This window comes from Trachypithecus francoisi, unplaced genomic scaffold, assembly GCF_009764315.1.
Source record: "Trachypithecus francoisi isolate TF-2019V2 unplaced genomic scaffold, Tfra_2.0 Lachesis_group3, whole genome shotgun sequence".
Taxonomy (NCBI): Eukaryota; Metazoa; Chordata; class Mammalia; order Primates; family Cercopithecidae; genus Trachypithecus; species Trachypithecus francoisi.
Window position 1 is genome coordinate 100,365,727 of NW_022681468.1, and position 12,142 is coordinate 100,377,868.

Here is a 12,142-nt window from a genome sequence, read left to right on the forward strand (position 1 = left end):
TTCCCTTCTTATAAATCCTGATTTTTGTCTCTGTTCTTGGACTCAGTCTACCAACCTACCAGAGCAGTGTGATCACAAAGAACCAAAGCACGCAAGGTGACCAGATGTCTTGCTTGAGTTGTTCTTTGGCAGTGCCCACTTGTAAATCCATATGGTACCCACTGACTGACACATGTCACACATATCACGTATGCTTACATGCAGATCATCTACCAAACACATTGGCACCCTAGGAAAAATAAAGCACAACAGATGTGACTGTCCCAGGTGCTCTCAACAGACCAGAGTCACAGAGTCACACCAATTTGAGACCATTTGATCAAAACCTGTCTCCACTGCCACCATTCCTAAGAGCCCCTTTGGGGGACTCTGGGTCATGATTGCCTTCTTCTTAAATTAAAAAAGGGAAAAGAAAAGAGATAGATCTCTTCCAAGGTCTTTATTATTATTATAATATCATCATCTTCAGTTTTCAAAAATATAAATAGGTGCACGGAACCCTGGTGCCTGCACGGTCCCGGGGGCGGGGGTGGGGAGGGAAGAAGGTTGGGTGGCACCCCCACTGGGCAGGAAGTGCCCCCAGCAGCCCTGCTGAGTTGCCGCCTGCTAGGGTGGCCGACCCAGGTGAGAGAGAGGACGCTGGAAGAGGGACCCTTGGAGGGAACCCAACCCCCAGGCAGTGGAAGGTCCTTCAGATGGCTCTCCCCTGCCGGCTTACCCTCGGCAGGAGGCAGGAACCCGCCCCTCTCCCCCAAGGCTTCTCCCTCGTATAGATGGTGCAGCCCTCCTGGCTCCTTCTCATCCAATACATTCAGCTGCAGTTCGGAGTTCTTCATGCTCTCAGGCCTCTGCCCCTTCCAGCTCCTTTGGAGCCCTCCTCCCTCCTCCCTAGCTCTCCCTGGGGGTGAAATAACCAACGATTGCACTGCTCTTGGATAAAGTCAGGAAACAAAAATAATCTTCTTTATTTAACTTAACCCCTCCCCTTCTCCCCCTGTCCCTGCACTGGTCCCTGGAAAGGCACGATGGGAGATTGAAGAAATGTCTCTAAACTCAGTCCACGGGTTATAATAAGTTTGCTTTGCTTTGGCATTTGGCGGACAAATTAGATGCGGTTTTGCTGATTTGGAGGGGTGAGTGGGTGCATACACAATGTGGGATTTATTTTTTCCTTCTTTAATGGGATTCCTTATTGACAAAAAGCGACAAGAAGAGGACACCATCTGGGTGGGATGCACGTCAGCCTGGCAGGCTCCTGGGCTCAGCGTCCTGGGTGCGTCCTGGAAGCTCTTCTCAGTGGGCCGTGCTGGGGCGGCTCCTCCGAGGGTGCCGTGAGCTCCGCTTCTGTAGTCTGCGTTTGTAGGCGGCGGCTAGGGCGAAAGGGAGATGGAAAAATATCAATGGGCCTGGAAAGAAAGTGGGGCGAGCCTAGGCTCTCCCGAGACTATCCTCTCTCCCTTGTGGAAACCAGGGACTCAGCGAGGCACCTGAGGCTTTATCAGCTTTCCTGATTTTGATTTTTCTTGGACTTTCTCCCTTTTTCTCTTTCCTCCTCTCAGTGAAAGTGAGCCCTCTCTGGGACAAGTACGTGGCCCTTCTAGGGGCAGCGATCAGCTATTTGTGACTGAGCAGTCCCCTGACCTCCCCTCCCTTGCTCAACCCTGCGGATGGTGCAGGGTCCCCAGGAGAGGGGATGGGGGGAAGGCTGTGCTGGCAGAATCTAACCCTGTGCTCAGTGAGGGTGGCCGGGGTGATGCTTACCGTCTGTGCAGGTGATCCGAGGCTCCTCCCAGTGCCCGCTGGGTTGGCACCGGATGGTGGGCACGTGGCGCTGGACAAACCCCTCTGTGCACTGGTACCGCACCAGGGAATTGATCTCATACCGGTCCTTCTTCTGCCCGAAGGTCCTGGCATGCTGCACCACAGGGGGCTCTCCACAGGCCACTGAGGGGCAAACACCCTTTTTAAAGGGTCTCCTAGGGTCTCCTGGGATGACCTAAACTGGCTGTGACCCGAGGCACTGTGGGGGACACAGCCTCAACACCTGACAGTGAGCCCTGGATGTTTTCATACAGCGCTAAGAATCTAGAAGCTGCTGGCTCTGACATCTGGGTTCCTCAACAACTTAGAACAGCAGGAAGGAAATACAAACGGGGTGGTCTTTAAAGGGATGAAGAGAAGATGAAAGGGAGGTAGAAAGGTGTGGAGGGCGAGAGCCAGGCAGACTTAGGCTTCTTGATGAAAACATCCAGTTCAGGGTAAAATGAGACCAAAAGGACGCCTGGGGGGATGCAAGGTGGTGAGCAGGGGCAGTGGGGCGCATCCTACCAGCACCTCAATGTCCACAGACTGAAAGCCAAGGGATTGAGGCCTGACAACTATGACTCTGTGATTGATGGCCTTGGGAATCCCAAAGACAGGGAGGCTCCCCACCTCAAGCAGAGTTGCCCTTGTGGGTAACTCTGCTGCTGCTATCCAAGGGACTGTGTGGAGTGTGGAGTGGGGGTCCTGTCTTCTAGCCTGCGACCTTCATGTGCTCGTTGTCCCTGCAAATGGTCCCTGGCAGCAAGCTTGCCCTTGCCATTGGCCCTGGGATGCTGGTGCTAGGAGGGACCCCCAGGTCAGCTCCAATCTGCTTTTTGGACAGGTGAGGAGACACCAGCAGCTAGGAGACAAGGGACTCACCCCAGGCCACACAGCAAGAGCCTCACCTATAGCTGGAGGTCTTGATCCTATCTCCCCAGGCCCCTCCCGGGCCCCAGCTTACCTGTGCCCTTTTTACACGTGAAGGGGAGGTGGTAATTGCAGGGAACATCATTCCACTCGCCCTTCTCATGCCAGATCATCACCACACAGTCCTCTCCAGCGGCAAAGAAGTTGTCAGGCTGGTTGGGGCGCCAGTTCTCAAATTGCTGTGGGTGGGAGTGGGGAAGGAGTAAGGAGGGGGCAGGACAGTGTGGGTTGGCCTGCTCCGACTGTCTTCCCCATGGAGCCTCTTCATCGTCTCCTTTCTCTTTTAGCCCCAACTTCAGGCTCCTCTGATAGCAGCACAAAGGCTGCTGGGAGTCTGGTCAGGGCTGTTCTAGGGGCCACGGAACCCGGTGGCCCCCTAGGGAATCGGTCACACAGCCTGACTTGGGTCCTTCTCAGGAGCTCAGAGCCCCCAGGACTCACAGGCCCTGTACATGAGCTGATTCCACTCCTCTTATCCAGAAGGGCCAACCAGGGCTGACCACATTGGGTAGGGATGGATGGTAGGAACATGGCTGTAAAGTCTGGCCTCTGCCCACCAAGAAGTCCTCCCAAGTCTTATCCTTCCATCCTTGCTTCAGGACAAAGAGAATCACTGGGTGCCTGTACCATTCACTTGGCATCTATGTTGCTTTCTGTCTGTCTCCTTGAGTAGACTCGAGTCCAATGTGGGCAAGAAACCTCTCTAAAGCTTCCGTGTACTCCTCATGGTGGTGCTGTTATTCCTTCATCTCCTTCCTGGCTTCTTCCCTTGCCTCATGCCGTCATTGGCTCAATCTGTCCAGCCCCAGGCTGGGTTCCAGAGGCAGAGATGAAGGAGACAATCCCTGCCCTCAAGGACTCCCGGTCTAACAGCCGGTCAGTGAGTATCTGCATGGGGTTTGAATGCATCTCTCTCCAGGGGTCTTTATCCCACGCCCTGTCCTCTGGGTCACCAGCTGTGCCTACGGCCGAACTCACCATGGGGTGTCCATCTGACCAGCGGAAGTCCCCTTCGATGGTCCTGTCGTTCAGGCCGATCCACTGGTAGTCTTGGGCATTGTCTGGGGAAAGGGTGAGGGTGTCAGGCCTCACGCTCGACATGCTGGGGTGTCTGAGAAACTTGAGCTCATGGAGGCAGAGGGGATGGAGGAGGGAAGGAGGTAGGTGTGCTCCTAGGAGCAAGCCATCTGCTTCTCAGGTCCTCACAAGGGGCTCGGCACGTGCATGCTTGGAGTGCACTTTGGGCCACCTCTCTAAGCTGGCATGGACAAGTGACAGCCACAGCTTAGTTTTGGGCTGACTCTGGCTGGCATTGGGTCTGCCCTGGGTGCAGCCAGAGCTACTGGCCCCAAAGACCGCTGTCTTCTCTCTGAGAGCTCAGACCTCCCCCAGGTCCCTGTCCTGCAGTCTCACGAGGCCCAAGTCTGCTGCCTTCTGAAAGGTGAGGCCCTTTGCTTACACCGCCACTCTCCTCTCAGGCTCCAGAGGCCCTGCTGCACTCACTGTTGACAAACTCCTGCTCCTCGGGGGTGACGATGCTGCTCAGGTGTGACTGCTGCTCCCGACACCGCCGCTCAGCATCCACCCAGGTCTCGCGGTCTGGGAAGTGGCGGTAACAGTGGCCCTGGTACTTGGTCCAGCCCTCTTCACATACCTCCTGGTCTGCAACACAGGTCAGGGGCTTGAAGGGAGGGGCAGAGGCCACCAGGGGATGGCAGATGCTGCCAGTCTTACGGCATAGGTTCCTGCATTTACCCCACCTTCAATGCTGTGCCCTTAAGGGAAGGGAGAGGCACAGCTGGAGGGGGTTCAGGTTGGAAACTGGTCTGGTCCCTGGGAGCCTCTGCACATGCTTCCACTCTGGAAAATGCCAGGGGCCCTTTCCTTCCCTGATGCCACGCCCTCCCCCCTCACCCTCTCCCAAGCTTTCCTCCTCTTGATGCCTGCTCTGGTGGGCCAGCAGAGGTCAGCAGGCCAGGTAAAAAGAGGTGGGAAGGTGGGAGGTCTTGAGATTTAAGGCAAGATTTGAGGCTCTGAGGGGCTCCAGGGAGAGAGGGAGTGGAGCTGTGGGGAAGTTCGTGGAGGCAGTGGGAGCTGGTAGCGCTGGGGCATGGAGTGGAGCTGGCAGCTTCCTTCCTGCAGAACCTCAGTGGGAACAGGGGAGCAGAAATAAGTCTGCTTGGGGTGCAGAGAAGACTCAGAGCTCTAAGGCTGTTGATCAGAGGTAGCTTTAGTTAAGCACACTGTGCCTGCCTCTTGGGGCAGTCAGATAGCCCACTGGGGGTCTGGGATCCAGGGGCCCTGGCTTTTTATTTTGGGGGTGAATCGGAGGAGGGGAGGAACTTCTCTCCTCACAAACCTAAATTTGTAATGGGTTCTCAGTCTGGAGAAGGGGCTGGCTTGGAGTTCTTAGAGCCTGGGGGATAGGCAGAACCATGCTGAGCTGGCTCACTCAACTTTGAGAGAGCTCATTCTTAGTGTCTCCTCCCAACCTCGCCTTCAGTGACATCATGTTGATAGCTTTAAACTGGCTCTAGTGGAAGCATTTATACCTCAGGAATTGGCAGATGCTCAATCAGGGCTCCCTTCTCCTCTATGAGAGCTGCTTGTTAAACATCTGCCAGCACAGCGTGGGACAGAGTGAATTCCAAGGCCCCCCTTCTTCCTTCTTCCCCTGGGGTCTCCTAGGTGGAGGGCCACGAACCCCTCAGGCTACATGGTGGTCTCCCTGATTGGGTGCCACCATAGTCTGGCTGTCCTGGAATGGAAGGACCAGTACCTGAGCGGAAGGAGTCTTAGGCTGAAGGGGCGGATGCTTGGCAAAGTGGGGGAGAGACAGTTGGGACAGTGGAGGGAGAGCAGAGCAGGGGGTCAGCAGCCTGAGAAGAAAGAGCAGAGCTGTAGGATGGGCCGTGGAGGCCTCTGGTGCCTCAGCTACGAACGCCTTCCCGAAGGGATGAGGCTGCAGTCTGGAAAGAGGTGGAGAGGCCTCAGAGTAGCTCAGCACTCTGAAGAGGCCAGATATATCATCTTAGAGCTGACTTAGGGGGTCAGTTTTTGGCCCCTTCAGTGGCTGAGGGCTGAGCTGGGCAGGCGGAGCTGGAGGGTACAGCTTCTCTGGGAGGTGGGTATGGGAGGGCAGGGCTGTGCAGGCTGAAGGTTCTTAGGAAACAGAAATAATTCCAGGGAGGCTGGAAGAGGTAGCAGGGACAGAGCCAAGGCAGGAGGCACCGTGGAGTGGTGAGGACTCAGGATTGGAATGGGAGAGGAGATGCAGCCCTGCTTAGCTGGGCCCACAGGCCCAGGGCCAAGCTGGGTGGCTCTGTCACCATCTCTCTTCCCCATCAGGGTACAGAGCCCTATGAGGGTCCTGCCTCATTCCAGCAGAGCACACTTCTCCAGTCTGGAACCAAACAGCTGTTGTTGGCATGGAAGTCCCAGACTCTTCTACTCTGTGGCAAATGTTTTAGTATCATGGGGAGAAAATCCTTGTAGTCTCTGCTTCCACCCCAGCCAAGACCCTATATATCAATTTCTTGGGGTCTTCGGGTGAGGATGGAGGGTGGGAGGCTGCAAGGGAGTAGAAGTGTCCAGGCTTTTTTTCCCAGAAGCCTTAAATTCCTCTACCAGTTTGTAACTTGGCAGTGCCTCAAAGGAATATGAAACCCAAAACTACCCCTCCCCACACTGCTTAGGACCAAAGGGAGACTTCTCAGGAGTTTCAGCTGCTTTCTGGAAGTTTCTGGGAATCCAACTTGAGAGTTTATTGAAAAGGGTTTTAAGCCCCTACATACTTCCAGTTCTCTCTGGGCCACGGAGACAAGCATCCAAAGGTCCCATCTCCCCTTTTCTGAGCTGGGAAACCCCCGAGATCCAGGAGGCTGGTGGGGAGACTAGGAAGCACCAAAGGTGAGAGAGCTGAGGGTTCAGTTTGTCCCTGGGAGGGTTCCTGGTGCACAGCTCCTTTTGGTAGAAGTGGTGGCCCTGCCTAGGTGCAGAAATGGAGAGGTTGGCAAGGCCCAAGAGAGGTAACTCAGCTTCTTCCCCTTGTAACACAGTTCTGTTCTCTCTGGCCACCCTTTGCCTTGCACAAGGGAGGCAAAAAGGAAGCATAGGCTGGCATGCCATTGCCATGGCAGCTGTCACAATAGTGATGAGAAGAAGGTAACATGCAGCAGTCCTTGCTCATGCATGACCTGAGCATGCTGGTGACATGGGAGATCTCAGGCAGACCAACCACAGCTCTCACCCCAGGAGAAGAGAAAGGCAGCTTGGCCAATGTGGCACAGTGGCTCCCAGGGCCATGAAGGAACCACAGAGCTCCCATGCCCATGACCACACTGAGAAGATCCGTGGCTGTCATCTGGAATGAGAACCAATTACTCCCACCCCACAGCTTCCTTCAAGACAAGTGCTCAGAATTAGCCCTGTCCTCTGAACCATACACCAACCTCAGTGGTGGCATCAATAGGTCTGGAAGCCCTGGAAAAAGTCAGATCAGCCAGTGCTCCAGAAAAGGGTTTTCAAGGAGGAGAGCAAGAAAAAGAGTGGGAATCAGTGGGGCAGACTTTTCAGTTGTTGTCCCTGAAATGGCTCTCCAGATGGACCTTGGGGGCCCCAGCCAGGGCCTGGAGCCTATCATTAGGAGGGAAAGGTGAGGGAGGAGGAGTGGGTGCAGCAGTTAGTAACATTAGCTGAAGCCGAGACGGCCGTACCGATCTCACACAGGTCCCCTCCGTAGCTGGGAAGGCATAAGCATGTGAAAGAGTCGATGGCATCCACGCAGGTGGCTCCATTCAGACAAGGGCTTGAGAGGCACTCATCAATGTCTGCAAGAAACCAAGGGCCACCATTAGGACTCCTGCCGGCAACTCCAGCCTCACAAGCACTGTGGCCTCCTTTTGAGTGGCCAGTCCTGCTGCTCTCCAGACCCCTGGGAGGGAACAGGCTGGTTTTCCTAAGATCTGTTGCTGCTGCTGCTGCTGCTGCTGCCATCTTGGAGTGCTGAAGCAAAGATCCAGACAAGGGTTTTCTTGGGCATGTGTGATTCTTGATTGTTAAACTTGGAGCACTGGAGCCAAATTTCCCAGTGGTTTGAAGAGATCTGATATGTCTAAAGCCAAATGCCTTTTGTGACAGTGAACATACAGTTCCTCCAAGATGCCTTCTCTTGTGAATATTTTGAAAGACCATGGATTCTGAAGTGGTTACGAACATGGTGGTGAGCAAGGAAACTGAAGTCAAGTTCTTGAAGCTTGGTTAGAAGTCTTTCTTTTCCTGGCTTCCTTTGTAGTTATAACCCAGAGAAAGAGGGCAAGGCTGTGTGGGGCTAGAATGAATGACCTCGAAATGGTCTGAAGAGTGTAGAGCCATATGAAAATGGCAGCATGGGATGTTCGCGTGAGACTCATCAGACTTCTTGGGCTGCAGACATCTTCTTTGTCTTCAGTAGATATGATTTTAGAATGTCTTGTGAAAATGAAGCCTGAATCTTTCTCTCGGGAGAAGGATAGAAACCCTGTCCAACATTTCCCCATATAATCTCCTTTCAGCTTAAGGCCCCAGATGGTGGCTATCTCCAGGGAGACACAATTTCCAGATGGACTCCATCCTGGCCAGTGGGAGACAAGCGTTTGGAGCTACAGAGGTGGTTAGCAAGTAGCCGCACAACAGCACTGGCACCAGTCTGGGATACAGGCACATCCCCATCCTCTGACTCTTTTCAGATAGGCTCTTCTTCTCTTCTGTTCTTCTGGTCTTGAGATATCCTTTCTGATCAAACTTCTTTGTGGTACTTGAGTTGGTAAGTCATTGGCCATTGCCTCAAATTTTCATGAATTAGTCAAGGTGAGAACTAAATCTCCTCATCTGGTCTTTCTGCATCTTGCTGAGAAACCAGAAGACCTGGGGGATCTCTTCTGCCTTCTTTGTATTTGTACTTCAAAGGTTCCTGCTGTTTTATCCCCCCACTTCATTTCCTCTTCTGGGAACATGATAAATAGTATTATGAAGCTCCTCTTGCCAGGAGATCAGTAAAATTCTGCAACGAGTGGGTTTTTCCACCGGCTATGGGGCACTATGACATGTTGTTTGAAGATACTGAGCCTCAGTATGTGCAGCTGTGTTCACACAACCTTTCAGATCCAATGACAAGTCTGTAGGTGGGCTCTGCAGGACAGGGAAGCCCTGTGGTGGGAATAGGATCTCAGAGTCCTAAACATGTGCCAGGACTTAGTTCTTCCCTCCCATTAGAGCAGACCAGACCTTAAAGTCACCCTTCTGATGGGATGGTAAAGGCACTTTCCTCTGAGTCCTTACGCTGGTGCATAGTAGACATCTTCTAGGCCAGAGGCAGATTTATGCAACAGGTGGCCTGAAAATCCCCAGCTCTCAGGCATCTTGCTCATCCCACGAAGCTCCTAATCTCCAGTTGTCAGGCATCTCTTTCTTCCCACGAAGTCTTTAACTTCATCTCAAGGAGTGCACACCATGGACTAGAACCAACAGTTCCAAGTTGGAACTGTTCCAAGCAAACCCAAAATGCATGGAGGAACAGACTGAAATCCCAGCATGCACTTGGATTCCCAGCATGCCCCAGGATTCCCAGCAGCAGCAGTAGCAGCAATAGGTCAGGCCAGTCGGCAGGGCGGAAGCTGGGGGCGGCTCTCCTGCATGTTCTGTTTTGTCCATTAGCATCATTATGGGAGATGGGAAGCACTGGGCAAGGGGAATTAAGCAAATGTAGGTGCTAAAGCAGTTGTACAGAGCAGGGAACAGGAGTGGCCTCTGGGGAGAAGAGCAAAACATCAACACTGGGGTCTCTGGCTGCCCATGGGAGAAAGGGCAGGAAAGGAGAGACGCCCCGGTGGAGGGGCATCCAGTTGTCCCAGAGGCTGATCGCACAAAACCTGCTCCCAGGCTGCCCGAGTCGGGGTGAGGGGTAGTGTTGCTTTCTTTGTGTTTGACCAGGGCACAAAATCTGAGAAGGCTGCGGGGACTGAAGGAAAAAATTCCGGGGCTCAGAATTTTTTTTTCAGGGACCTGGATTTATAGACGAGGAGGGAAAGAAGGGCCACAATCCTGAAAATCAGAAAACCTGTGTTTGCCATCAGGGTAGTTTGGAGAGGCTGAGTCAGTATCTTCAGCAGTGGGCAGAAGGCCAGGTGTCTGGCGTGGGGCTTTCTTATTAGCTATTTTGGCCTGTGGTGCCTCATCTCCTCTTGCTCTGGCTATAAGAGCCATTCTGGCCCTGCATGGCCCACCTCTTTCCGAGAAGGGCAATTAGGACGTCTCGTGGCTTCTGGAACTGGTAGAGGAGTTGGGCTGGGCCCTGCTACTAATGCAGTGAGGGATCCCAGATAAGGAGCTTGCAAGGGGAGAGAGGGAAGGGCTTTGGGCAATGGGCAGGCTTCACAAAGAAAGAGAGGAAAGGGAGGAAACCAATAACTCTCAAGAACCTCCTGTGAGCCAAGTGCTGACTCACACATGTTCTCCTTCATTATCCTTCCAATGGCCAGGTGGCAAGACATTACTATGCCATTTACAGGTGAGAAAACGTGAATTCTTTAACATGTTTGAGATGTAAAAACAAACAGAAAAAGAAAGAACAAAAAGAAAACAAGTGAGGTGACTTGCCCAATCTGGGTGTTGGGGAGACAGAGTGGAAGAGATGGAGGAGTCAGGAAATGAGACTGGAAGTTGGCTTCTGCCCCACGTGGAGGCGGAGAGACACTGGAATCCTGGACTGTCAGCACCTCCTTACCATTGCTGCTACAGCAACCCAGGGCTCACCCATCATCACTGAGCAGGGACTCTGGGGAACATCAGGATTCTCAGGGTCCTCTTCCCACTACTATAACCAAAAGGGCTGGTTTGTTCCTGAACAAGGCCCTCCAGCAATATCTCTAACTTGGGAGAGAAAATAACTGAAAACCCCTGATAAAGGCTAGGAGAGTAGAGATAGTTGCAAAGCATCACGTGGTTGTCTGAACTGGAGACCTCAGGCCTCTACCTTGAACAGATCTTGTCCAGCTTTTGCCTAGATCAGAGCCCAGGACCTCCAAGTGAGTGAGAGTTTATTTGCTCATAAAAAATGCTGAATGAAGAGCGATGCAGGTGCTTTTACTCAAATGATACTCAACTAAAAGGGTTGCCACTCATAAAGACTACAATATGAATAGAACTCCTCAAGTTGTTTAGTGCACACTTGTGCAGCTATATGTGGTGACTCTGGACATAACTTTCCTAGGCAAGGATGGGGGAAACCTCTCAAGAAACACAGATAAAATTTCTCAATTCAATGGATGCTCTGCATGCTGCAAAGACCTGGGATCAATCAAGATGAACAGACCTGAGTAGATACACTGCCTTTCTGGTTGTCTGTTACACAAGTGAGAGAAGGATTATAAAAGCATATTTACAAGCCCTAATTTGGTTTTAAGATAAAATAATTAAATTAAAAAGTATAGGTCGGGTGTTGTGCCTCACACTTGTAATCCCAGCACTTTGGTAGGCCGAGGTGGGTGGATCACAAGGTCAGGAGTTCAAGACCAGCCTGGCCAACATAGTGAAACCCCATCTCTACTAAATATTCAAAAAATTAGCCAGGCATGTTGGCGGGTGCCTGTAATCCCAGCTACTCAGGAGGCTGAGGCAGGAGAATCACTTGAACCCTGGAGGCAGAGGTTGCAGTGAGGGGAGACCGTGCCATTGCACTCCAGCCTGGGTGACAGTGCAGGACTCTGTCTTAAAAAAAAAAAAAAAAAAAGACCAGGCGCAGTGGCTCATGCCTGTAATCCCAGCACTTCGGGAGGCTGAGGTGGACGGATCACGAGGTCAGGAGATTGAGACCATCCTGGCTAACACGGTGAAACCTCATCTCTACTAAAAATCCAAAAAAAATTAGCCAGGCATGGTGGCGGGTGCCTGTAGTCCCAGCTACTCGGGAGGCTGAGGCAGGAGAATGGCATGAACCTGGGAGGCAGAGCTTGCAGTGAGCTGAGATCACGCCACTGTACTCCAGTCTGGGTAACAGAGCGAGACTCCATCTCAAAAAAAAAAAAAAAAAGATTATAATGTATGTTATCATTATTCGTACTACTCATTTGTATTTTAAAGGTTAATCTTGAATATAACTTTAATATCTTGCTTTTTTTTTTTTTTTCTTTTTTTTAGACAAGGATCTCACTCTGTCACCCAGGCTGGAGTGCAGTGGCACGACCATGGCTCACTGCAGTCTTGACATCCTGGGCTCAAGTGATCCTCCCACCTTAGCTTCCCAAGTAGCTGGGACAAAAGGCATGTACCACTATGCCCAGCTAATTAAAAAACATAATTTTGTAGTGATGGGAACCCACTGTGTTGCCCAGGCTGGTCTTGAACTCATGGGCTCAAGTGATCCTCTTGCCTC

General features: G+C 52.3%; 1 protein-coding gene across 3 annotated transcripts in view; it reads right to left on the bottom strand.

The window, feature by feature from the left end:
• Positions 1 to 936: 936 nt before the first annotated feature.
• ACAN (aggrecan) overlaps positions 937 to 12,142 on the bottom strand; it is a 49,519-nt gene continuing 38,313 nt past the window's right edge. For 2 of the 3 annotated variants that reach the window (XM_033189078.1, XM_033189076.1), the window contains 6 exons: positions 7,449 to 7,562; positions 4,237 to 4,395; positions 3,712 to 3,794; positions 2,768 to 2,912; positions 1,762 to 1,944; positions 937 to 1,370 (listed from right to left, as the gene is read on the bottom strand). In XM_033189078.1, coding sequence (XP_033044969.1) covers positions 1,294 to 1,370; positions 1,762 to 1,944; positions 2,768 to 2,912; positions 3,712 to 3,794; positions 4,237 to 4,395; positions 7,449 to 7,562 — 761 coding nt within the window. In that variant the 3' untranslated portion in view covers positions 937 to 1,293. The remainder of the gene's footprint in view (positions 1,371 to 1,761; positions 1,945 to 2,767; positions 2,913 to 3,711; positions 3,795 to 4,236; positions 4,396 to 7,448; positions 7,563 to 12,142) is intronic. The other variant, XM_033189077.1, reaches the window with a different exon arrangement.